Source organism: Xenia sp. Carnegie-2017, unplaced genomic scaffold (assembly GCF_021976095.1).
Source record: "Xenia sp. Carnegie-2017 unplaced genomic scaffold, XeniaSp_v1 HiC_scaffold_24, whole genome shotgun sequence".
NCBI lineage: Eukaryota > Metazoa > Cnidaria > Anthozoa > Malacalcyonacea > Xeniidae > Xenia > Xenia sp. Carnegie-2017.
In genome coordinates this window covers 3,769,793-3,797,602 of record NW_025813487.1, presented here as the reverse complement: position 1 = coordinate 3,797,602, position 27,810 = coordinate 3,769,793, and the positions used below count along the sequence as shown (strand labels likewise).

At 32.7% G+C, this 27,810-nt stretch overlaps 1 protein-coding gene and 2 long non-coding RNA genes across 5 annotated transcripts; 2 read left to right on the top strand and 1 right to left on the bottom strand.

The window, feature by feature from the left end:
* The first annotated feature begins 1,613 nt into the window (after positions 1-1,613).
* On the top strand, positions 1,614-2,910 carry LOC124451971 (enoyl-[acyl-carrier-protein] reductase, mitochondrial-like). Its single transcript, XM_047002568.1, has 4 exons — positions 1,614-1,789; positions 2,323-2,420; positions 2,497-2,628; positions 2,711-2,910. The coding sequence occupies exons 1-4, from the start codon at positions 1,614-1,616 to the stop codon at positions 2,908-2,910; spliced, it is 606 nt and encodes a 201-aa protein (XP_046858524.1).
* An 11,774-nt stretch (positions 2,911-14,684) lies between these two features.
* Positions 14,685-16,679, top strand: LOC124451374. The gene is made up of 3 exons (XR_006950430.1): positions 14,685-14,798; positions 15,356-15,419; positions 16,253-16,679. It is a non-coding gene; the product is annotated as an uncharacterized LOC124451374 (long non-coding RNA).
* A 1,033-nt stretch (positions 16,680-17,712) lies between these two features.
* Positions 17,713-26,094, bottom strand: LOC124451368. 3 transcript variants are annotated; one of them, XR_006950422.1, is made up of 10 exons: positions 25,946-26,093; positions 24,222-24,298; positions 23,954-24,070; positions 21,224-21,275; positions 20,519-20,618; positions 20,220-20,434; positions 19,798-19,943; positions 19,163-19,189; positions 18,470-18,513; positions 17,713-17,866 (listed from the first exon to the last, which is right to left on the bottom strand). It is a non-coding gene; the product is annotated as an uncharacterized LOC124451368 (long non-coding RNA). The 3 variants fall into 3 exon arrangements; XR_006950423.1 differs by lacking the exon at positions 24,222-24,298 and having other exon boundaries at positions 25,946-26,094; XR_006950424.1 differs by lacking the exons at positions 21,224-21,275; positions 23,954-24,070; positions 24,222-24,298; positions 25,946-26,093 and adding an exon at positions 20,707-20,736.
* Positions 26,095-27,810: the final 1,716 nt, after the last annotated feature.

Sequence of the window (27,810 nt, the reverse complement as noted above, 5' to 3'; positions counted from 1 at the left end):
TCCTGCGACATTCAAGCAATGGATGTAGAGGGATTGAAGGGTACTCAGTGCTCACCTTACCACACACTAAGAAATTTCAACGATATATTGAACTTCTATCATATACTTCTATATAGAGCCATGAAAATAAACCAAAAAGTATAGAGAGTTTTAAAAATAGAATTTAATGTGACGTTTCGTCTTTATTCAAGACATCTTCAAACAGTAAATTGGCTTTACTCAAAACATCTTCATAATAATGAATAGTACTGCGTGCATCGTGTACAAAGTCAACTTTTGAAATCAGGGACGCAAAGTTGAAGTGCGCTAGTGTCGGTTGTGCTAAGAGAACACATTGTTTGAATTTCTTTGTTCTACCTGAAGCTTTATTTTGGGCATTGACAATTTATTTTTGTTATCCAAATTCGATTTCCGCTAGGAGCATCTCTCTCTACAGTATCGCGCGCATGCTATGCATTATTTTATGGTCCACAGAAATTTATTATTTTGCATTCTTCTGCTTGCCCACCATTTTACATCAAATTGAATTTCACAAACATGGGCAGAACTACGATGTTTGGCCAGGCATGGCGAGGATGCTTGGGTCAGCAGGGTGTACATTAACATGAAAGCATTTGCAAACTGTATTTTTCAGGTTTCTGACTATACTATAAAGCATAAATTTGATTATCTACTTCAGAGGCAGTTCTATAGTTGCAAATAAATACGACTTTAAGATTAAACAAAAATTCAATTAAAGTAACAAAACATGCATTAAAAAGCAAGCCCCAAGAGTCGCTTGCATTTTAATGACGACTTCAATAACAACAAATGCCTGCATAAAACAGCGAGTTAAGAAGAACTATAACTATCCTTTTCCTTATGAATAATCCAGTATTAGTATGATTTTCCCAAAATAACTAATTTTTCGCTCTCTATTTTCATGATATTATCACCTACATGTTTGTAAATGTGGATCGTCCAGGTTGGTATAGTCCTGAGAAGGACTGTTTTTGTTGTTGTTGACTGACGTTTCGACAACCTTAGCGGTAGTCATCTTCAGAGTCAACAACAACAAAAACAGTCATTCTCAGGACTATACCAACCTGGACGATCCACATTTACAAACATGTAACAATACTCCCGGGTTCAAACCATTTACTTTATTATCACCCAGTGGAAATTTCGAGCGCGTAATCTATAAAACTGTGAATTATAAAGAAGATATCGATGTTGAAAGTTTTTTACTTAAAAGTTCTCTTTGTTCAGCTTGACGTTTGCATCTATGAAAGAAAAACGATGAAATTAAACGAAATATGTTAGAGAAAGCAACTTATATCATAAATTCATAGACGGCTGTAAATTATAGTAATGAAGAAGTTCAGACTCAGAATTATATAGATATCATTTAGTATTGTAGTAATTGTACTGTTGTTTGAGCCTCGAATTAAAATTAATACCGATGAAGATGTACTTTGAAATACCTTCCATTATGTTCCCTTTTAGAAGCCATCCAAAAATTCATAGCTTAAAATTAATCTTGAAGTGACTTTTTATTGTAAATATTTAAAATTAGGTTTTGGTTGTTGTCAGGACGACGTTATTTCCCATCCTTCAGAATTCCATTATATAAAATGGTGCTGCTTACGACCATTGCAGACTGGGCGAAGCAACGCGTTCTCTTCAGGTTTCTGACTTTAAGCAAAGCTGTAAAATTGTCGATGACATTTTCGATCACGTCTGAAAGTATACCTCGGTCTTCTAAAGCTTTAGTTTATTCAGAATATGGCGACCCAAGTAAGGTTATCAGGTTAAAGTATTCCTGTGAACAGTGAATTTTACCTTGAAAATGGTTGAGTTGTTCTGTAGTCAGAGCCGACGATTTTACACATGGCAATTCATGCAAGGATTTAGTGCTAGCTCCTACACATGCATGTCAATTTTATTATCAATATCAAAGAAGCACTCGACATTAACAAAACTAACCCTGACCTCAATGTTCAAGTTTTTAAATTCAATACAATATTTAGTTTATAATACGCTCGGACGCTCCCCATTAATTTATCTTATTTCCTTATTATTGTCGTAATTTATGTAAACTTACGTTACTTTTATATAAACCTTGTATTGTTTATTATTTCACTTATACTGAAGATGGCATCATGAGATGTCGAAACATGTCTATTTTAAAAAACTCGTCGTGTATATTAACTGTGCATTAGCAATAGTGCTTTTACGAGATTGTCAATAAATTATCCAAGTTTTGGAGAGGCTGTCTCTGTCTGTGAACATACTGCAATCCTCATCTGGATCTGCCACTGATTTCTACTTGATTTTTTTTAGTATACAAGATAATCCTCTACCAGAATTCAACAGAGAAAGTGTTTTTCTAAAATTGTTGGCTTCACCTGTCAATCCAGCTGATTTGAATGTGCTTCAAGGTGGGGAATGCCATTGATACCATTATATGCATGCCTCCCCCCCCTTGAAATTCTTAGTCCGTCACTTTCTATTTAGGATTGTATCCCATTAAACCTTCCCTCCCTGCAGTTGGTGGTAACGAGGGTGTCGGCGAAGTGTTGGCAGTTGGTGATGATGTGAAGTCTGTCCGTGTTGGAGACTGGGTATTAATGGGAAATGCAGGACTTGGTATTAGCCAATCATTAGAGTTAACTCGATTAGACTTTTTCAGCAAATAGTTTTATTGTCTTTTTGATACAAATTTGCAAAGATAGTTGGATGGAGATGAAGGTATTGAAAGAGGATGATTGCGTCAAAATTCCAGTAAAGAATGGTCTTTCTATGAAAGATGCAGTCATGTTGTCCATAAATCCCTGTACAGCTTACAAAATGTTGAAAGACTTTCAACCATTGCAAGAAGGTGTATGTCTGAAATCTCTTTCACAATATCTCCAACTGCATGGCTTTTAATTGTTTTACACAAACCATGCAACGAGACGTTTACAATCGTCATAAATTGAAACTGTACAATTTAAGTTGTATCAACTCCAACATCATGATGATGAATTTTATTTTAACCATTGAAGACGGAAAGTGAGAATTAATAATCCTTAATATTTTAATCAAGAAACTATTATTCAAAAAAATTTAATTCCACAATTCAAAAGAACTTATGTCAAAATCGTAAAAGTTCTATTTATTTTCATCACAGTTATTGTCATGATGTTTTTACATACGGGAACTGTTGACAGTATATAACATTTTCTGTCTTAAAGGTCATATGTACATAATAAACGTACAAAAATGATCTCTCACATTTTTCAACTAGTAACCATAAAACCCAAATGGTGTTTTTATACATGTGAATTTTCAACAGTATAAAAACCTATTTCCACGATATTAAGTTGTATTTACAGTTCTTGAAAGCATGTCTAAAGAAAGTCACTCTATAATTTCATCAAAATAATCTTCATCTACAACAACACCATATTATCAAATGACTCACAATGAGTTGCCGACATTCTTTCATTTCTATGTAGTGAACGCCTTATTTATAATATTTTATAACAGCCGGAAGAATTTAAGCAATTTCATTGGTCGAGAGCTATGTTCTATAAGAGGACAGATGCACGGAATTGAGGTCACAGAAAATTTCTTGTTTTTAAATGACAAACGAACGGAGAATTTATTTGAATATTTACCTGACTATATCCCTGAATGGGCAAATAAAGATATTAAGAATGTCCAGTTGAAGCAATGGACGTATTTGAGCAAAAAGAAAAGAAAAAAACCGGTTTTCCAACATTCATTTTCCCGGCGGCTCGTGGCCACTCAGTTTTTATCACAATGACCTCATACCCGTGTATCTATAACTGTATAGATAACTGTTAAATGTTATCTATTTGTTAAATAAAAACAACCAAATTATCTAACCATACATTTTTATTAAAAAGTAAATCATCAACATGAAATTTTTTCAGAGATACAATACATATTAATAAGTCTGACAGAGCATCTTACAGTAGTAGTCTACTCTAAAGGATGCCCTGTTTAAATGACAATTCATTTATGAAGGTTACAAGTAGAATCTTAGAAAGGAATAAACAAATATTCATGATCAATTAGTATAGAAGCGCTCTTTTTAAATACAAGTCATTTGTGTTATAAAAAGCAATTATACATCGTTTCAGATTATTGCAAAACATAGATAATATTTTATATTCTTTAATAGCAGGAGGTAAGACATTCCAAGAAATAGTACCGATAAATTTAAAACATCTTTTGCAAAATTGGTCCAAATTTATTTTTGGTAAACATAGATAATTCCTTAAAGATTGCCTGGTAGAATAAGTAAACTTCTTCTGTAGAAAACTATAGCAGGTGGAAACAAGCAACCATCCTTACGACCATCAACATCTATGTGCAATTTTCTCAACAGCTTTTTGAATTTACTATTAAAGTTTGAGTTGATGTATTTATTCAGGAACATTAAGTTTTAAAAATAGAATTATGCAAAATAAATTGTCAACCATAGCTAAAGTTCCTGTATTGGAATACATAGTTATATGAAGCTTAAAATCTTCTTGGTCAAATTCAGCGCATACTTCACCACTCTTTAAATCTACAACAACCAATGACCCAAGAGACTTTCCAATGCAATAAGATTTGTGTACGATTAAGTCGGAGAGTAAAAATTCACTGACATCATGCAAAACCTCATTCACATCACCATTCTCGTGAACATTAATTACATAAATGTTCATAATTTCGGTGTCTATGCAAAATGCTATGACTGCTTGTTTACTATCACTTATACAGCAGTTGAACTTTAGATCATCTACAGTTTCCTCTACTTGATCAAATTTTTTAATGACAGCTGTTATGGGTATTTCTGCAGTATGCCAAGGTTTCAAGTAAAGTTCATTGTTGTTATTTCTCCATTTCCATAATGTGTATTCTGTTTTGTTTACAGTTAAAATAACAGAATTATCAGGGGATACAGCTGCTGCTGTAAATTTTGAACTATCAACGGAAAGTCTTTTGTTGTATTGTATCTCACCCTTGGTAATTCTAACAACTTGAACAAACTTTTCTTCGTCAATACAAAGTAAGACATCACCAAATGTTAAGATTTTCTTAGGTTTAAATCCAATGTTAACATGCTTTGCTAGAGTAGAATCTACAAAATTTTCAGACGAAGTTGATATCTTCGTAAAATGATCAGAACCATCCCATATCCACAGTAAACCATTTGACCACCAACATCCTAATGCATCCTTCAGTTGCATTGGTACAGTTTGAATAATAGTGCAACGTTCAATGCTCCAAATATGAATGTTGACGTGGTCACCAACAACGAAGGCAGCAAAAAAAGATCCATCCGGTGAAAAACAACAACATTTAATTTCAAAATTCTCAAAGTTAAATGAAGGTCTCCAAAGATGATCAGTCTTGAAAATTTTAAGCTTGGAAAAATACGGCACAACGTAAAATTCCATAAACGAGATTGGATGGACTTTGTTAAGAGTCTTATGAACACATGGATACCAAACATATGGTAAATGAAACACGATTTCTCCTTGATCGTTGTATTTTGTCAACTGACTGATTTCAGAAAGCTTTCCATTCTGGCTTGTATGATAAAAAATACAATCACGATAATGGTGTGTTGTCTTTATATGTGGAGGTGGTGAATATTTCTTTTTACTTGAAAAAATATCGATTGCCTTTGGGAATTGAAAAACGTACAAAGTCTCGACGAATTCTGCAACAAAGAGCTCTGAATATTTATCGGTGCATTGTAGTTCTTGGTAATCAACAACGCAGCGTCGATCAATTCTTTGCAAAGTTAATGAATTCCATGCAGTAAACACATCTTTAGGATAAATTCCATCATATCTTGCTGTAATAAACAAACCAGAATCTGAGAAAGAGCAACGATTAACGACATCATCTGACTGTAAACATAATAACAAACGTCCATTGTTTACGTCCCACAACTTTACTTCAGTAGATCCATCACTAGTTATCAGTCTATTTCCGGTAGGTGAAAAGGAGCAACAACAGATGTTTCCACGTACAAAACGAACTTTCATTAATGTTCGATAGTCATAGCTGTCATACAGGGACAAAAATCTCTCTACATTATCCAACTTTTCCAACTTTGAATCATCGAGTGCAGCGCCTAGAGTGCATCGTTGTTTAAATTCAGGAAATTCAAAAATAGATATTTGACCATTTTCATATCCTACAGCAAGAAGTTCTTCATTGGACGACACACAAAGAGATGTAACGTTAGCACGCAAGGGGACAGTCGAATGATGATGGTTTGTTAAATATGTTGAGTCTAAATCCTCAAACCAAACAAGCTTTCCTTGTTTCAATAAATCCCTTGCCAATAATCTTTTTTCGTTACTGCAATCGATTCTGTTTGCAGTAATTTGTAAATAAAAAAAGTTTCCATCATACTTTTGCATCGCATATTCATGTGTCGTAAGCAATTGAATTAGTGCTTCTTCAAGAACATCGTTTTTCAAGAAAGTACGTCGTTCATTAATGATTTCAAACAATTTAGACCTAATGGTAAACATATCAATTTTTCCCAACACCATTAACCTCGCATAAGCCACTTTGACATCTACTGCCCAGCTAAAGTCAACATTTTCGCCACATTCTATCATATGATAGATTCCATTCTTCAAAGCATATTTAATCATAGCAGTGTTCATCTGATCTTCAGAAATGTTCATCGACTTGATGTGTTTGAACACTTTCTCACAAGCATGCCATAACAACTTATGACCATTTTTTGGATCAACTGTAAACTCATGCTCTTCATAACCATCTGATTTTAGCCAATCAATGAGAGACTTGTGATACACGGTCATATAATCATCGTAAATTGGAAAAAATTGAGATAGCACTTCATGTATTTTAATACGATCTTTAAACTTCATGTCATCAGAAAAACCCAAACATTGAAAAAGAAAAGACAAAGGAAAAATACTTTCATAAGAAACCAACATTTCAAGACATTCCGTAAAGTTTTCATCGGAAATAACGGTTTTGTGTGTTGATAAAATTATTTCTTTCAATAATTTATTTAATCTCTTGAAGTGTTCAGTGTAAAATTTACTCAACCCAGTAGGAAACAATTGTTCAATATTCTCGACAGTTAGCTCAGTTTTGTTTTTTTTTAAACTCTCTTGTGCGTGGTAAGCGTACAGAAACGAACCCTCACATTTTTTAACTAATAAACAAAAGGCCTTGTAATCGTTATAATCGTCATCACTGTCATCACTGTCATCACCGTTATCACTGTCTTCGTGCCACCTGTCAGCAATGATGAAATTAACATTCAACTCATGTGCTAAATACTTGCACAGATCGTATTTGTTCTTTTTATCATGAGGTTGAGTTTCTATTTCTACAGGATTCATGTCTTTCAATTGTATTTTAACAGGAAGTTCTGGACGACTGGTGATGAAGATTTTAATCCATTTAGGCAGCCGGCCAAATTCATCAGTAATCAATTCCAATAATTCACTTTTGCCCTCAACTTGACTTTCATCTAAGGCATCAATAACCAAAAGCATTGGTTCATGATCTTCCAATGAATGCAATGGATCATTTAATAAAACACGGAATGCGTCGGTGATCGATTCTTTGGAATGGTTTCTCTGTAATTCTTCATTCAGTTTACTTTTAAAATTTGACATTGTATCACACATGCTACTAGCCAGTGATTCTATCAAAATTCGAGGATTTCTATAATCTGATCTATTATATCTGCAGAAATGACAAGCAGCAAGTTTCTTCTTTTCAGAATATCGTAGACACACCTCAGCAGCAAACACACTTTTACCAACGCCTGGACCGGCAATCAAAATCATGACATTGGAAGCATCTTCACTTCTATCGTTAAACCAAGTGTCGAGTTTTTCAAATAACCATTGTCTAGTGCCTTCAAGGTATTTCTTGTTATGTTCTTTTATAACTCCATTGAAATTGCACTTTCCAAGTTTCTTGAGATCTGAACATGTTTTGACTTGCAACATGTCTTTTACTCCTGCTACATCAGCTTTTGTTGCCATCACTTGTGTAATTTCAGCTACATCAGCTTTTGTTGCCATCTCTTGTGTAATTTCAGCTACAACAGCTTTTGTTGCCATCTCTTGTGTAATTTTAGCTACATCATTTTTTATATCTTCCACATCTTCTTTAGTTTTCTCAGCAACAGTACACCAGTTTTTTAACATTTCAATATAATTTGTTTCATCAGGACTGAGATGAACTTCCTTCAATTCATCTATTTCAGTTTGTTGAATACCCAGACCAACCAACGCTTTTGAAATTTCCTGCCACAAATACTCAAACTCACTGTCATCTACACTAGTTGTGGCTACGTGACCGTACACTTTGTTTCGATAAAACTTTATTCTTGCAATATTTGCTGAGATTGAAGAATCTGAAGAGAAAGGAAGATTATTCCATCCACCATGTGGCGCTGTTAGACCACATATGTTACGCAATAAGACAGTCAATAATGAAATATCAAAGTTTTCAATGTCAGGTGAGCCAGTTGACGGGTAAAGAAGGTCCCATTGCTCCTTGCTGATGACTTTGAATTTTAGTGATGTCAATTTACTTTTTATAGAAGGATCATTAAGTTTATCTTTTAAGTTTGATGATTGAAGACTTATAATTATTTGCAATGTTGTTTTTAAGGCTTGAGTTCCTTTATTGATTAAAAGTTTACTTAAACGAAATCCGTTTGCCTCAAACTTCAGTTTTTGAGGTGGTGAAGCCATTTTTCAAGCTAGAAATGAAGAACGAGTTTGTGCAAAAAGCATCAATTTGCAATGTACAAAATGAGCACAACGAGATCCATTTTCCTCAATCTTTAATTTTTTAGGTGACGAAACCATTTTTTATTCTAGAAATGAGGAATGAGTTTGTGAAAAAAGGTATAATTTAAAATGTACAAAATGTTCACAAAAGTTAAAATAAATTAAAAATAGTACTACAAGTCATTTATAAAGACTTGTGTGCTTCATTTCTTTCTCTCGATAAAAATTGTGTTCACTGCCTAGTAATGCAGTGCGGTGTTTGAAATTAAATCAAGATATGATCTTCGCACTTTGCTGGACTTTAATTTTAAATACCGCACTTCATAAAACATTCATACGACATTCCTTTCACGAGAAATCATAAGCCCAACAAAATTGACCTGCTCACTACTGTGCGACTTCATAGCTCAGTTGGTCAGAGCACTGCACCGGCACCGCAGAGGTCATGGGTTCGAATCCCGTTGAGTCACCTGATTTTTTCAGGTCCTGAGACGATTGCTTAAATTGTCCAGCAAAGTGCGAAGATCATATCTTGATTTAACTAAAAATGATGTATTTTCGCCTACTCAACGCGGGAGGCAGCATATACCTTGCGATAGCAACTCCTAGTTAATAAATAATATATCTTATTTGTCTAACAATCGTGTGGTGAAGAGATACGTCGTTCTTTTAACAGGATATATCAAACTGGTTTGCTGTGTTGTATGCATATTTGCTTATTAACATTTTGATAGGACTATATTGCTGATGATTTTGTTCCAATTTAAATTTTTGCTAGACTGCAGTTTAGCGCTTGTAACCGCGGGCTCGTTTTTGCTTGTGATGATGCTTGTTTTTGCTTGTGATATCACGACGAACAAACACTACCTGCCTCATTGCCTCACTCAGACACTTTTTCAGTATGGCATAGTGGTTAGCCGCCCATGCCCAGCGGCTACCCACAAAAACTAAATAGTGATAGATTATATTATTGTTATAATACAGTTTAACTTGACGTCTACAACTGCTCTCCCCCCCCCCAAAAAAATGTTGTTAATCCCCCAAATTTTACATCCTAGCCACATGCCTGCTCATATTGATAACACTTAAAGTGGTACTATGACGAAAACTTAACGTTAAAAAATCATCGATTTTAGCATTCAATAGTTTAAACACATATCAATTATTGCTTTCGTAAAATTAAGCAAAAATAATAATATAACGAGGGAGTTATGAACATTTGAAATGTCTAATTTTCATGTCCGCCATTAAAATCGGCCATTTTGAATATTTGCAATCAGCAAAGGTCAGTGACGTCATAGTCTTAACACGGAGAGAAGCGCACATTGGAAAGTATACAAAGAAAAACATAAATAGAGCAAAAAAATGTCAAATTCATCGAGATCTAGCTCGCTCTCTGAGTCTTTGATCGAGACAAACGCATCGATTTCTTCATCGGAATTTGTGACGGCAAATTTGAACGAATCTAATTCGGAAATTTTGCCATTTTTCGATAATATTGAACCGCTTGCTTCGCCCGATGAAATTGCTGAGTACGAAGCTACAGTCGCAGAAGAACGGCGGGTTGAAGACATGCTGCAATATCGTTTTGATGCCCGTGTTGATGTTACTTCATGGTAAGATGTCATTCTTAGAGTGTTACTTTGATCTGAATCGTCTGCCGTTAGCTATGATAACTTTATGGAAACATACAATTTGGCCAACATTAAAGGTGTGAATGTGGCCATTGTTCGTTGGATCTTGTTGTCAACCCTCAAGAGTGCCGATGCTGCATGGAAATAGAGCAATGCCGTGGTAAAATGTATCAGTTCGAAATCGATGAAAGGAAATGCATTTTGGATCACCCTGGCTTTAACGAAGTTTGCCTGAACGAATTTGTTCTTCAAGCAGCTTCGTTAGGTTTAAAGACCAAAGGTCATCGCATGATACAGACACTTCATTTTGTATTTCCTTTAAAACCTTAGTATAAATGTATATTATATATTGAAAGTTTGCCTGGATGTATTATTGGTTCTCTCAAATTGTGAAAATTTATCATCTGCAATATGTGTAAGTATATAATAATTGCAACTTGTGCTAACCTGACGCCGCTCTCTTGACGTTGTTGGTGTTTGTGGTTTCTTCCAAATAGTAGGTACGGCACCAGGTTTGAGCCGTCTAGTCATACCACCCAAATGGAATAAACGCTCAAAACAATCATCCGAGATGTGATTCGAACAAATCATAAATCGAATTTTGCGCGAACTCGGATTAAAGTTTGCGCGCTTCGTCTGAACAAATTTAACCCAAATTCTTCTCAAAGACTCGCCGTTTGGGCTTTTATGTAATGAAATGCCTGTACTTCTATCAGACTTATTACTGCAATCTTGCACGACACAGCGTGTTGAAGGCATGTTAAAAAATTGAGTTATACAACCTTTTAAATCTCTATTTGTATATAGTGTTATATTGTAAACAGCCGCGAGTTAAGACTATGACGTCACAAGCACCTTCCTTCTTGAAAATTCAAATATGGCGCATTTTAATGGAGGCTCTTAAAGTTCAAGTTTTATCGCTACGTAACTCGAGCAGCATGAAATACATTGCGCTAAAATTTCGCCAGAAGAGATTTTTTAACATACACTATTAATCTATGAAAAAAAAACGAGAGGCAAAATTTTCGTCATAGTACCACTTTAAAGCGTGATTCCGTTTGAAGATGCTACGAGAATTTGTAAAAACTTAACAATTGATGAATGTCTTCTGCATGATGAGATAACGTAAGAAAAGTACAATTAATAAACAAATCATTCATTACTTTTTCTATAAACTTCAATTTTGCAATATTCATGTGTCCAAATGGGGTGGCGCCGGCACCTATTATATTACTGGCCCAAGGCAAAATGCCCCCTTGCATATTACCTCACTGAGGGTCTGGCCTGACAGGCAGTGATAATTTCTCGACTTTGTGTTGTTACACGATTTAATTCAAGTAACTAAAACAGTTAGACACGTTGGAAAACAAAACAAGAATCTTGATTTCAGTTTCTCGGTGTAAAAGCTGAATCAAAATTCATCTAAGAATAAATTACGGGCAAAATGAATGATGATGAAACATGACGTTATCTGGCGTTCATTTTGACCACTTAAACATAATCTTTACTTTACATTTATATAATGTATTGTTTACTAAAGTGTACTTATATTAAAAAATAATGCTTGATGATGAAATATATACGTTATCATGAGTTCATTTTGACCCCTGGAACCTAATCTTTACTTTACATTTGTACATTGTACTGTTTACTTAAGTTTAATTATATTTAAAAAGAACTGTCATATTATGACGTGGAAACTGTGAATGTCAAGCACATCACTGACTCAGAATTATTTATTATCAAACCATTTCTTCGTGTAAGAGCCGCAATTTTTATAGTGGATAACTTGAAACACAAAATGAAATCTACTTTCTAGTCGTGGTATTAAATATAGCTTTAAAAGTCACTTATAGAATCATTCAAACGATTTTCATTTGGAATGGAAATAAACATTGATTTGTTTATAGTCATACTTCATACTACGCAATGCTTCCGTATCAAATTTGCTAAATTAGAAATGTAAATACAAAATCTCGGTTAACTTACGTAAAATTACCTTTGTTTTAAAAATAAGACTTCATATACGACGATCGTGTGGACAAAATTATGCTTGCTTTAGTTGTTTACATGTTACGTAAGTAACAAAAGATGAGAGATTCAATATAAAAAACGCGACTACACACATATCAGTTTAAAATGGTGATCATAATTCATACATTATTGAAACATAAACTTTTTATCCATATGAGTTTTGTTACATAAATACATTTAAATAACGAACGAAGATGAAGAGTGAGTCAGAATCTCCTTCAACAAACAGTATTATTCTATAACTAAGTATATATCACTGACTAAAAGCAATTGTTATAGAAATAGAAATACATAAACAAGAACCTCAAGCACAGTGCATATTTAACATTAAGATTAGTAAAACTCCAAAGGACTGCTGTTGAACGTTATAAAGTTTCGCAAATTTTAACTTTGGAATAGATGATCACCTATCTAAGACAGGATTTGAATATCAATGATTAAGACAAGATTTTCGAAACTGTGAATGGATTTTTTCACTTCATTAATCAAAAATTCCATACATGTATTTTCTTGCATAAGTCAGTTCATAGTATAAAAAACCTTTCATATTGAATAAACCATTGTAAATTATGAATACATATCAAACATCAACTGCACGCAATTACAATTACTTATGATCAATAAAAGACACTGTAGATACAACAGTAAAAGATGTAATAAAGTAAACTATAAAACTAAACTAATATGGTCAAAACTACAACTTTAAAAGCTCACTTTGGAGGATGAATACCATTTCAAAAAAAATAGATTCGACTTATTTTGCTAATTTCTTTACTTTCAAAATAACACACACAGAGTTTAGTCAAAAGTGGCGTCGGCAAAGAAGGAAGGTGATGCAAAATTGGACATGTTCCCCCTTCTACATAAATTTTCATGTATTCCCATATTTCTATAGACAAGTATAGTTAGTATAACTCCTGCAGCATAAAAGTTCTGGCACCCGCACGCAAACTTTGGTATTATTGATAGTAGATGTCAACTAGATACATACAGAAAATGTACTTAGAATTTGATGGGAAATGAACAAACAATAAACAAAACAACAGAATATAAGTAAAGTATCATTACCAATTGTCCCCATTTATATCCAGATCGCAATGATTCATAAATTTTCGATAAAGAGTTAGAAGTACTAATAGAATACGCGTTTGTAAGTTTACATTAACAACAATATTGTTTTGATTCTCGAGGACTGGCACTAGTGTCAGTTACAGTTTATAAAGAAAAATTCAGCATCCTATGTAACAAGACAGTCAATAACGAAATATCAAAGTTTTTAATGTCAGGTTAACCAGTTGATGGATAAAGAAGATCCCATTGCATTTCATTGATGACTTTTTTCTTTTTTAGTAAAGTCAATTTGTTCATTGTAAAAGAATCATTAAGTTCATTCATCAAACTTGATGATAAATTGTTAAAATTTAATTGCAATGTTGTTTTTAAGGCTTGGGTTTCTTTATTTATCTAAAGTTTACTTAAACGAGATCCGTTTGCCTCAATCTTCAGTTTATCAGGTGGTGAAGACATTTTCAAAAAAGAAATTTATTTAGAATATAATGCTGTAAATACTCTGACTTATTTTTAATGGAGATCGAATCTTTGGTTTTAATCGTGAAACCTTTATTTGAACTTCAAACTAAAAACGAAGAAAAATAATGGTACAAAAATAAGTTACAAAATTTTAAAATTAAACAAATCAACGGCCAACTGAAAAACTTTTATCAAAGTTTAAATACAAAACGTTAGTAAAATCTGTGATACAATATAAAGAGTAGCTAAACAATGTTTTAAAATCAATGTTTTATAGAATTTTACTCACCAAATATGACCCAAAACGACTATTTCTACATTTCAGCACTCATTTCTTCGTTCCACAACGTAAATTCACAGTTTTATAATGAAATATTTCTTCATTTATGCCTTTCGTTGCATTGTAGTGTAGACGTGTTGTATTCAAATGTAAGGATGGGCTCGTCACGAGATCATTCTGATTCACTTCCTTGTCGCCTGATTTACATATTTTACCGAGAATTTTACAATAAATTACCAATATGATTCTGAAAAATTATTTGAATAGAAAATAGGTATCCAAACATCGATCAAAATTACCAATTTTTTGTCAAAGTTTCCTGACTTAAGTCACCAACCAAACATTACTTCTATAGTCAGACTGTAGTAGGTACAAAACACCGGTCGGCATAATGAATCTTCACTTGAAAAGAATCTACGAAAATTTATCAAAATTTATAGATAATTGACTGGATAAAACTCCTTGAAAATTATGGGTATACGACATATGGTTTTGATACATGGTTGGATAACTTTTTCTGTTGCGATTTTTGTAAGTTAATTACAAATATTAGAAGAAAGTTGAAATATCTCCGTAGTATAGTGGCTCATTGTTACCATAGCAATTTTTAAGACATAATTTTAACATGGCAAAAAAAATTATAATTTTGAATATAAATAAAAAACATAAAAAATTTAAACATAAATTTTTAAGCAATATTAGAAACATGTCTTAAAAATGCTTTGGAAACAATGGGATGGGCCACCATAGTTGACTCCATTTTTTGGTGTAGGTAATCCTGATTTTTTTATACATATATATCTATATTAACATAAAATACGTTATTACCAAGATTGTTAGAAGTCTGAGCGGTCAACAACATTGAATTCAATCATATGTTCTTCTGTGAAACATTGATCACATTGGCTCTTGTACTGCTAAATATTTTTCTACCTTCATATATGAAGAACTCAAATGGTTCCTTTAAGGTAAAATCCTGTTGTATGTGTGCACTATTTAAACCATAAAGAGTGTTGTTGAAGATTGTGGTTATTATATTTCTGCTGGTTAAGCAAATGATAAGCTGTGAGATTATGTCAAATTTTTAGATTTAGACAGCCAATGTTACAGAGAGAAGCTTATTTGAAGACAACATCAATCACACATTTTATGGTTAATATTAAACTATGATCTTTTATAATTACTTGACATAGAAATGAAACCAAGATGATTTTGTAGTGGACCTGTGCTCTAGTTTAGATAAGATTTTAGTGGCAACTTGGTAGAGGTTGCCCTGCCACGTTAGACTATCTTAAACTTTCTCACTCTTATGCCATGATTTAACCTATGCCATAGACGTACACTTCATGTAAGGATCTATGTAAAATGAAGAAAAGATTACACTGCATATGTCACATTCCTTTAAGCTGTTGCATAAATTAAATTGTTTTATTCAAAATTTATTATTTTTGTGATTTTAATTTGCAAACACATAATTTAAAAAGCAATTGTAAAATAAGTTATTTCCAGCTTTGCAGAGTTTATCTTTTTTATATTTTGTTTGTATTTTGTTTTGTCAAGTTTTTTCAATCAAAAATGATAAAAATTTTATAAAGATGATATCAGAACAAAGTTGGAGGCCACTCCTGTGAGCCAGAATGAAGCAGTATAATTTATGCAATTGCTTAAACAGATGCGACATATGTTGTGTGCAGGAGCAAGTTTCTTTTAATATTGCAATTTGCATAGACCCGTACAACAAGAATGGACCCCTGACATAGGCTAGCCATGATTGGTTGATATTTTTTTGGAAGTCAGCTCCATCAAATGCAAGTCACAACTACATTGTATAGTAACATTTTATAGGGAAACTAACTTCCCTCTTGCACACCATCTAACTAAGGGTAGGATGTGTGTACACCCTCATCTCTGCAACCCCCAGTAAACCTTTCCCTGTGATCATTTATGTTTACTTGACAATAGTTTCACACTTCCATTTATTTTAGAATCAGGAGGAGACTTGCCTGTTCATGACTCATGGAGAAAACTAAAAAAAGGGTGATGTTTTGTGGCAAGTAGTTATTTGTACGGAGGGGGGAGGTGTGGAAAGTGCATTTACTGTTATTTTGAGTGTAAATTATTGACAGCTTGTTGAACTCATGATGATGGAGGTAGGCAAGAATCCAAATATAAGTTTATTTCACAGAATGGATTTACAGAAGCTCCATTTGCATGCACATGGTCAACGTAATTAATTATTAACTTGATACATAAATGATACTACTACAACGGTCACATGAAAATGTCATGTGACAAAATTTACCATTCAGTATAAATTAATGTTTATCTCAATACAGCAAGTCAGTTGTACCAAGTTACTGTGAAAACTCAAATAAACTAGATGACTAATAAAATGACAAAAAAGATTTTGCACATTAAGTTTTTTAAGAATTACATCATGTTACAAGTACTAGGCTGGTCAAAATCACCCTCTTGCACAGTTGAACATAATGCTTTGAGGTAAAATATACTTTACTAGAAGTAACAAAAATGACCATTAGCTGCTAATATTTAAACAATTTTAAATATCTTTAATGTAGATGTAAGGGCACATTTGATTGTTTTCGCATTTCACCATTGCAAAAATATTATCTTTCCTCTGTTTTACTTCAATAGGCTTACCATTGTTTTCTTTATCAATTTTCTTGAAAAAGGGGGGGGGGTGCAAAAAACATATAAGTGACATGTGCACAGGAAAATTTCCCTGTGATGTTATAGGTCAGTCCCCCCTGCTTACATTAAAAATGTTCAATTATCATACCATTATTTTTTTGGGAAATTTGTATTTCTAAATTAACGTGCTACTTACGTGTAAAGTTTTGTAGTGCATTATTTTATCATTAATACGTAGCTATAACAATTTTTTAATTTTAAAAACCATTGAAACATTTGTTTGAAAATTTACATGCCAATGTCAGAGACACAAATGTTGTTAATGATTACATGAGCTTTATTTGTACTACATTAACAATATGTAATCAATTACATCCATTTCATGCAATCGATTGCATTGAATATATTGGCTGCATTAACTGCCGGTCATTGATTACATAAATTAACAACATTTGACTGCATTTTTTGAAATGTCGTTCATGTCGTCTCTTATTAAATTACAACTCTTTTAAAAGTCGTTCATCTCCACCTTTATGTCTACCTGCTGTTGTATTTGTTTCTGAGGTTGCAGTACATGAAGTTGCAATTACTACTACTGTTCTTGTGTCAACTGCTGAATTTTTTTACAGGTAAAGTTTCAAAACTGAATAGTGTCATTTTCTGTACAATTTATGTTTAAAAAACCTTTCTCTGTCTTTCACATATGCACTCAACCTTAGAGCAAACAGAATTTAAGTACAAAAAGACACAAAATATATTTCTTCTGTTGTATAATGACTCGATAACGTCAACATTTAAACACTGAAAGTGTATTTATACATTTAAGCATGATATTTACAACTTTTTCAATATAGTAAATGTCAACTTTAAATGAAATTGTCTGTGAATTCATTTATAATCGAGGCGACAATAAATTCCTTTTAATACAACGAACGATGATTCACATTCTATAAAACGAATAATATTACTAAAAGTATAATGAACTTAAGGTCTGTTTCAAAGGTCGAACTTTACATGAACCAAACGCCTTAAAGACAAAAGAAAATGAGATGAGCTTTCTCATTATTTTTTGTTTTAAATACGTTCGGCTCATGTAAAGTTCGACGTTTGAACTAGATCTTAGACTGTCTTTACTACTTTAGAGCATATTACAAAATCACGAGTTATTTATGTAGTGGATTTTAAATTAGTTACAAGGAAATAATCCAGATAAATATTCGACAATTTCATTTATGAGAGTTAATGTTGAAATGACACGAAATAAATATCGTAATAAATATCAAAATATAAAAAGTCTAAATTAGAAGATTTTTACACTTTGTTCATATTAGTGAAATATATTAATTTTAAAGAGCATCTTTATTCAATCGTACAAACTTTAGATCTAAACAGAAATGTGAGAAGGAAAATTATGTTTAGTTATATTATAGTTTACTTTATAATTTAACGTTGTATTAAAAATTTTAGTTTATTCCTAAAAAATTTAGATTATTTCAGTGATAACTTGGTATCATATATTGCCTAAAATAAAAGATAATTAATGCACTTACTGGTTTGAATTCTTTGCTTTTCTGCCATTTTCTGGATTTTTAAGCTGTAAAAGAAAACATTTTGAATCATTTTAGAAACAATCCGAGTTTAAAATAGTAAATTATTAACACAGAAAGACGCAGATCTTTCAAAGAAAAAGGAAGATAGAAAACTTTTGCCATTAACTGATTGATACATTGATATGTATAATATATGGATAGTATTCATTGTTAAAAATTTAACGTGAAGTTGTGCAGAGTGTATGCCCCACATTTCTTTAAATATATATTGACGATGTGATCATTTTCTGCTTTCATGAGCTTTATATGTTTCCTATCGCTTTTGTTGATCTTGAACATTTAAAAAACATGAAGTGATATTTCTAGTGAAAAAATCAGATCTGATTCGTGTTCATACATAGCTACTGAAAATGGGATGTATAAGCTTGTACAAGCCGAGAAAACATAACTCAAGGGGTTGAAATTCTCTATCGGTCTTCCTGTACAATTGATAAAAATTTTGCTTCAATCAATGCTTTGTAAAAGGAATAAAAACGCGAAAACTGTGATTTTCTACAACAAAAGTACAGGAAAGTGTGTCCTACAGCCCCCCCACGAAGGTCATAAGCAAATGCACACACTTCCGGCTTCAATTTTCCTATATTTTATACATGGTGCGCTATCCATATATTATACATATCAAAGGATTTATACCTTACTTGTTGACGAAGCACTGATTGGCTAAAAAATTAAGAAAGACAACCAATTGCAAACTATTTTATAACAGCCAATACGCAACGGTGAATATTTAACGAAATACGAAGGAGGGGATAGAATGAGGAGACATGTGACTCAGTTATATGGAAAGGAAAAAATGTCCTTGAGTTTCTGTATCCAGAATATATATTTATCTATAGTATAGCTCGTGTACTTCAAATGTTTTATAGATAAACTAAAACGTCCATTTCAATATAAGACAGTTTCATTGTTGCATACAGTACGTATAACATTTTAATAAGTTTTAAAAATCCACTATTCAGTCTAACGTAATCATGGTTTCGTGCTATAAACCATTGAACTAAAATACATCTGGAACGCTACCAGTAATAGAAAAGTCTAATAAATTCTTGAAGCTAAATTTTACACCCAGACACGCGTGTGTAGTGAATCAATTTTCAGAATCTCAAAACGCTACACACGCGTGTCTGGGTGTAATCTCGCGTGTCTGGGTGTAAGATTTGGCTTCAGTTATTTGCTTCAGGTAACGTTCTATGTATTTTAGTTCAATGCAACAAACACAACCCTGTGAAAACTATATATTTATACACAACTTAACTTTATATACTCACTCTATTTGTTGGTGCTACAAATGCATCTATGACCAACAATTTTTCGTCAAGATTTCAACATCTTTATCTGTCAGAGGTTCACGAATACGTAATTTGACTTCAATCTTTCCACCAATCACCTTGCGAACTTTCTTGGGATGCATAAGCTGCAATTGTAATTAAGTCCACTTACGACAGCAATCGTTCTTAAGTACGTAAATTTTGAATCGAGATAACATGTATTTTAAGTGACATTACGTATGATGTGTTTATTAAATAATGGAGGTCAAAATGGAAAACTAGTTCTAGTCCTTTTTCTGCCTTTACAGATCACGTGGCAGACATTAAGAAGATGGTGAAGTGTCAAATGCTACATTGGGTACACATGCCTATATTTGTACAAAGCTTATACTATACGCGTATAGTTCGGCATTTTAGCTTACCGAAATGTTGTCTTCAAATTTTAGCGGGTGGGTGGCCGTCCAGTTATATATAGTTCAATGATTTAAACACAGTTTCTGCAATTATTAATTTATAAAGTTCAAAAAAATACCACACATTACTTACATTAAGACATTCGTGAATTTCACATCTTTTATCAAACGGTGATAACTTAAGAGAAGCTTGAGCCAGCGTCTTGTCACCTTTCAGAAATCCTCTGAATGGTTTGAACATTTACTGACGATAAAAAATATTTCACATAATGTAAAACAATGAAACATCCATCTCACGTACGACAAACCTGTTGTATTTTATTTCAAATTTCACACTTTGTCGTCGAAATATTCTCGCCAACGATCGGTTTTTTCTGTCGATAGATATCTTAAACTTTTGATCAAATTCTATACGAAAAAACAGCGTAATTGATCATGGATGTAGAATAATGAATTTAATGAGGTGGGAAAGTTCTAGCATATCAAAAAAGCTTACAACCACAACATTGGATATTATTGACGTCTCGAGAACTGAAGTAAAACGACCATTTTGTCCCTTGTAAAAATACTCATCCCCAGCCCCCAATGCCACTCCAATAACCACAACATATGATATTAATGACGACATGAGTACTAAAGTAAGACGACCATTCTGTCCATAGCATTGAACTAAAATACATGGAACGCTACCTGTAATACAAAACCCTAATAATTTTTTCAAGCCGTGATTTTACCCCAGACACGCGAGACTTTACCCCAGACACGCGTGTGTAGTCAATCAATTATTACTCCGCGAGAGAATCTCGAAACACCAAACACGCGTGTCTGGGGTAAAATCTCGCGTGTCTGGGGTAAGATATGGCTTCAATTATTTGCTTGAGGTAGCGTTCCACGTATTTTAGTTCAATGGTCCATAGTAAAGCAACTCCTCCCCAGTCCCCACTCACCCCTCATTACAAGATCATGCAGGGATCCAATGCTGTATGATGTCATTCATTTCGAATAAAACTTACCAAGATTAATGTTGTGTTTGATGGTTTCCGTGAAGCCAGTTTGAGGTTGATCCTAAAGTTGAGTGATTTTAAAATTTAGTGTAGACAAATAACATTGATTTAAGAAAAAGTGAGAAAGTGTTTGTTACATGAGCAAAATCTGTCGTTTGCAAAACATAGAATTTGTTCAACGGTAATGAGAACAACTGCTTGAACAATGATTTTATTGTCTAACAAAATTGTTAACAATGCTTCCATTGTTTGTCACAATTGCACGCTCTTGCGTTGCGTCTAATCATACAAAGATGTCAATTCACAGTCATGTTGGTGAATCATTGTAGTGTTAATGTGATTTTTTTATAAAATAAACACAATGAAACACGTGCGCTGATTGGTCTAGAGCTGTGTTTGCATTAACCTGTGCAAAACACATCTGAGCTCAACCAATCAAATCAATCAAAACGAATTTGCAAACTGATCATTTTTGAGGAAAAAGTAAAATGTTTGTCTTTTTCGCGTTATTGTTATTTTATAAAAGAAATAAAAGATGTTTTTCGTGTTTGCACTGGCTTATGCAAACCTAGGAGACGTTTGTGAAAACTCTCGAGCTTCTGCAACTCTCGACCTTTGGTCTCAGGCTTGCACTGATCTGCTCTCAAAGGTCTACTTGGTTTGCATAACCCTGTGTAAACAGAGTAAACATCTTTTATTTCTTAAATGAAACATAAACCAACTTACGTTTAGAAAGGGAAATTCATAGGACACATTCACTTTCATATCGTCTTTGTTGTAACCTTGAAGTATATTGAAATTTTTTAAAGATTGATTTTTAAGGTTTATAGATGTATGTATCAGATCAAACATTCATTGCTTGACCTGACACTTATTAATCCTCTAGACACCTTATTAATCCATTATATTTTATCCTAAATCCTAAGCAGAAAGATTTTAATCCAATTCAACAATAATGAAGAAAAGACATATTTACCTGAAGGAAGTGAAATATTGATGCATTTGACGATTCTTAAATCACAATCCTGGTCACCCAAATCTGTATTCAATCTGTCAGGTTGAAAACAAAACAAACTTTACATACAGTAGCGTAGTCAGTCTTCGAATATAGTCACTCTAACGAAATGTTAGAACATTATTATTTGTGAACTTAATCTTGGGGTGTTGATGGTTTAAGTAGATAAGAAAGAGTTGCATAGGGTTTAGATAGGTGAGAAAGGGTTGCACAAGGTTTAGATAGGTGATAAAGGGTTACAAAAAGTAACATGACTTGACTCGAGTAACATGACATGACTAGCGAGTGTCGAATGGCGAGTGACTCGCTCAATCGCAACTCGTCACTCTCGATGCAGTTGCGAGTCACTCTCGAGTTTGAGAAGTTTGCGAGTAAATAAGTGAATCGAAATAACTCGCAAAAATTTCTTTCTCCAGTATTTGAAATTGACAAACATAATCTTTAGTGTAGTGACAAGTAAGATTCGTTGAACATTTTGAAGGCAACGGTTTTATATCTTTTTATGAAACATGTGTAATAGTTTTTAATGCCAGATTTTTGAGTTCAATTATACATCGGTTTCGTACTATATATCGTGCGCTTGCTATATATCTCTATCTAGAATTCATCTCTCACAAGGAAGTCACGTGGAGTGACATTGACATGCAACAACGTGGGAACAAAACGACTATTCATTTGAAGCAATATCTCGGGACCTAATGACGTTAAAATCTTTTGAATTCTTTTACAAAAGCATTTTAGTAACTTCACATTTTTCATGGCACAAACGTTATTCGTAAAGCGGTAGAGACCATAGAGAAATGTAATGTAAATGTCAGGCAATCAATGAGTAAATCGAAATAGCGCTCAAACATTTTCTTCTAACAGTCTTAGATTATGGACATATATAATCTTAGGAAAGAATGCATTAAAAAATTATTTAATTATTCTTTAAAGCCAAATATTTAAGAAATGTAGCTATGCGATGAGTGTACGTATAATCTTTTGAATTCGGTTCTGAAAGAACTTCGTTGACCTGGAGTTTTGGATGTAGTCGCTATTGATATAAAGGCCATAGACATTTAATAGCAAGAACGATATAAGACCACGTGTATAGTAAATGGCTAGAACTTTTGCGATTCACTTGCCAGTAGAAATGTTTCAAATATGAGATTGGTTTCTGAAACAATTTCATTGACTTCACGTCGACAAAAATGAATGAGATGGTGTGATTTTGCTTGTCACTACACTTAAGATTATGTTTGTCAATTTCAAATACTGGAGAAAAAAATTTTTGCGAGTTAGTTCATTCACTCGCAAACTTCTCACACTCGAGAGTGACTCGCAATTGACTCGCCATTCGATACTCGCGAGTCAAGTCATGTTACTCGAGGTCGGTACTGTAGGGTTTAAATACATAGGTAAGAAAGGGTTACACAGGGTTTAGATAGGTGAAAAAGGGTTACACACCATCACCATGACTCTTTTCCTTCTTCCTCACCCTAACAAATCCCTCATCTTAAGTATTATCAAAACTCTATTTATCCTAACTCCACCCCACAGTGTCCAACACTGAAAGAAATTACGCCAAATTATGAAATCTCAATTGACATTAAGAGCAGAATGTAAAACGCTACTTCTAGTTCGAAATTTATTCAAAATCCACTCAAAATAAAAGAAATAAGAAAATACATTCACTCAATGTTTTTTAAAGATTAAAATAAACACAGTAAGATAATAATCACCTGACGTTATGAAATGTTCTGTTTTCATAATGATAACGTGGAGGAGGATTACCATGTTTGAAAGAACTTTGTAAAGAATCGTAATCATGTCGACAGTTTATCGCCAATTTCTCAAACCTTAAATAAAAGTAGAAATAAGTACAAAATATCTCAAATATTTCAAAAGGTTCTACTTTGTTGTGATTGTAAGCTCATTCTGTAAAAATTCTCTCCCCCCCCCCCAAGGAAAAAAAATAAACTGACAGACAGAAACAAATCGAGATTGCACCTCTATATAGTTAGGCCAGAAGGACTGGGTCCAGTTATGTCATGATTATGTGCACGCCCCAGGGTGGCAGCAATAACCTGAAAAAAATGAGCAACTAAAAACATTACTTTGGACTAATCCATGATGACAATACACAATTGACATTCACAAACAGACAAATTTCCTGTACACACAATATATGATGACGTATGAACCTGACAACAAATATGGAAAACCTGACTTTTACTCCTCACTTTATTCTGGAGATGACTACCACTAAGAATTACAAAACATCAATTAACATCAACAACAACAATCTTTCTCATGACTGCACAAATCTGAACAATCTACATCTACAAACATGTAACGATACTCCCAGGTTTAAATCATTCACTTTATTACAACCAAATTAGTACAGACCAGTGGCTACTGATATGAATGTCATCTTTAAAATTTAAAATTTTACATGACAAATTAGAACAGATAAATAAACTATATATTTGGAGTTTGAATATCTGAGAATGCAGACAAGAAAATGTTTTCAAATGCACTTCATGATCAAATAATGCATTGATAATATGTACAGTAAAATACAGATTTGTGTTTGTATTCATGTCTTTTAGTATTTTCCAGTGATTTATTACTTATGACATAAGTTTAAAACTATGTCTACATCAATGGAATAGAACTTGAAACCATATACATATCAATTTGCTCTACTGTTTGTATTGTACTAACAGGGAAAGAAATGATATGCCACAAAGAATTTTACATAAAAAAATATTTTACTAGCAAGTATACTTACCCTTCATCAATCAGCTTGCACTATTTTGATCAGAAAATAATACAAAATAGGCATCATGAAATTTTATATTTCTTGATTCTGGTACATTACAAAAATATGACAATATCAACTTCTTAAATACAGCTAAATATCCTACGGAAATTTAATACTTCCATTGTTACTACAAGACTATACATATGTGGAGGAAAGAAAATTATCAAAGAATGTTTTGGATCTTTCAAAATGTTACAACTGTCTGTTTAATAGTCCATTCACACTTTATATGTTCTTTTGAGTTTATTATCTAAGGTGAACTATTTGTTTTTGTATTTATATGAATGGGGCAGTGAAGGTGTTCATATGCACAAAACAATTGGTTTTAGCAAAATTTTGAACCTCACATGAAAAATTTACAACAAAAATTCAACAAGGTAATTAAAGTAATATCAACTCAGTTTTACTTTCAAAACTAGCCATAAACTATGGCTATGCAAAGAATTCATTAAAAGCTACACTCTCGAAGAGTTCACAAAAAATTTACACAAACTGTACGACTAAAATAAGGAAAATGAAAGAATTTTGCTACGAGTTATCAATGACAATGAATGAATGTCGATGATTGCATTATTTTGTCGAGCTATGAACTATAACAATATTCTCTGTTTAAGTTTTTATTAAGTAAATAGTGATGTCGGATGAATAGCTTTAGAACATTGAGTTTTGATGTCGTTAAACATTCACGGTGTACATTAAAAAAACACAATTGATTTTATTAAACTTTCTGATGATCAGTGAAAGATTCTCAATGAAAACAAAAGGTTTTCAAAGAAATAAATGATCATAAAGTTCCAAAATTTTCATAGCGTGACTAAACTTGAGAACTGACTACGCTACTTAACACAATCGCTTTTATAGAAAATTGATCGATGGTATTTCAAATATTAGTTGTTTATATAAATACCTTGGTAGAAGCGTTCAAACTTTGGAGGTATTTGTCTTCTTTGGCATAAGAGAAAACTTCAAGCAAAGTACAAATGATTAAATATGGTTTATTACATTGAAACAAGAAGGAAAAGTTTCTCCCTCAAATAAAAATGCAAATAACAAACTAGAAAGAGGAACATTGAGTTGTTGTACTTCATGTATTAAAACATATAATACATTTTAACAAAGGCTCCTTTGATGAGGTATAGGCTTCTCTGCACTAGGTTAAATTAATCACAAAATCCTAGTTTAAAGATGATTTTTTATTTATTTTCAAATTGTAAAAATAGACCACGGTGATCCTTCATAATAACCTCATACTCATGCAAACTAAATTTAAAACTTGTCAACTCTAATTACGAAGTATAAAACCATATTCTTCCATTCTCCTCTTTTGCACTTGCCTCTTTTTATCTTTGTAGAATGTTGTCAGTCTTCATAGTCCAACATAAATGTTCATACATGTTATACAATGTTCTTTTAATAAATTTTTATAATTCCATTTATGGTGTAACCTCCTTATTTAACCAATACTGTACAGACGTCATGGACATCCTTTCTGAACATATTTCCCACTCTAAATTTCACCTTTTTAGTCGCGAATTGTAAAATTCTTCACATTACGAAGGTTTTAACAAGACCTGTTAATTTTTTCCATATATTTCTTACTTCGCCTGTTCGTCAGTAAATACAAAATGCTAAATTTCCTCTCTATAAAGTTAAAGCGACTTTGCTGACGTTAAATTAAACACATACGAATTTAAATACTTTAAAACTTCTGAAATTGACGTCACGATAAAATTTTTTAGTTTTATTGGCTTGAGGTGCATATGACCTTTCAAACGTACAATAATTAGTCCTCTAACGTCTTCGAACAAAATTTTTACGCCCGTTTTAAACATCGAAGTTTATATTAGTGAACTAAAATAAGGCCCTGTTTACTGTATAGAACTGCTATCGTTGCAGGTTAAATTTTCTATGTATAAAAAGTCAGTGATATCGTTAAATGCAAAAAAAAACACAATTAAATTGACTAAAATCTATCAACTTAATAAGCATTTACTCCAAACTGTTACCTCTTGAAATCAAATGAAGATATCTTGATGAGCAAATCTGGTATATAGAGTAAACGCAACCAAAGCCTTAAATTTTGTCAAATGAAGCCTCAATGTAACATGATCATGCAATTAAGAAACAAAAGATGTTTCATGTTTTTACAAAGACTTATGCAAACCGAGGAGAGCTTTGGGAGAACTCAAAAGCAGATCAGTGTAAGCCGGAGACCGAAGGTTGAGAGTTGCACCTGCTCGAGATGTTGCCCTAATTTTATTACTCTGTCCTTAGTTATCCCTCCGCTTTTGTAAAGTAAGAAAAACTTAAAAACCTAAGATTTAAAAATTTTAAATTAGAGAAGAACTTGTAAACACATTTATCATTAATTCATGTCAATATCTTACTGTATATAATCTACTAAATAAACTATCACTGTATCACATTACTACCATATATGTTGTATCATATACATAATACTGTCACTAATACTGAAGATGACATCACGAGATGTTAAAACATGTTTATCTTGAAAAAGAACAATGTTTAGCTTAGATGTTTATTATTCGTTAAAAGACAACAAAATGTACGCCATCGTATCTATTTTTTCATAAGATGACCCAAACTTAGAACAACAAAAATCTGTTGCGTTGAAGTGTATAAAGCACAATAAAAACATCAATAAGATGTTTCTTGTTTTGTTTACAATTGTTACAAGTTAAAACTGTAGCTGTATATTTTACGTTGTAATATCATCAACATTATAATGACAAATTTAATTTTAAAAATTGA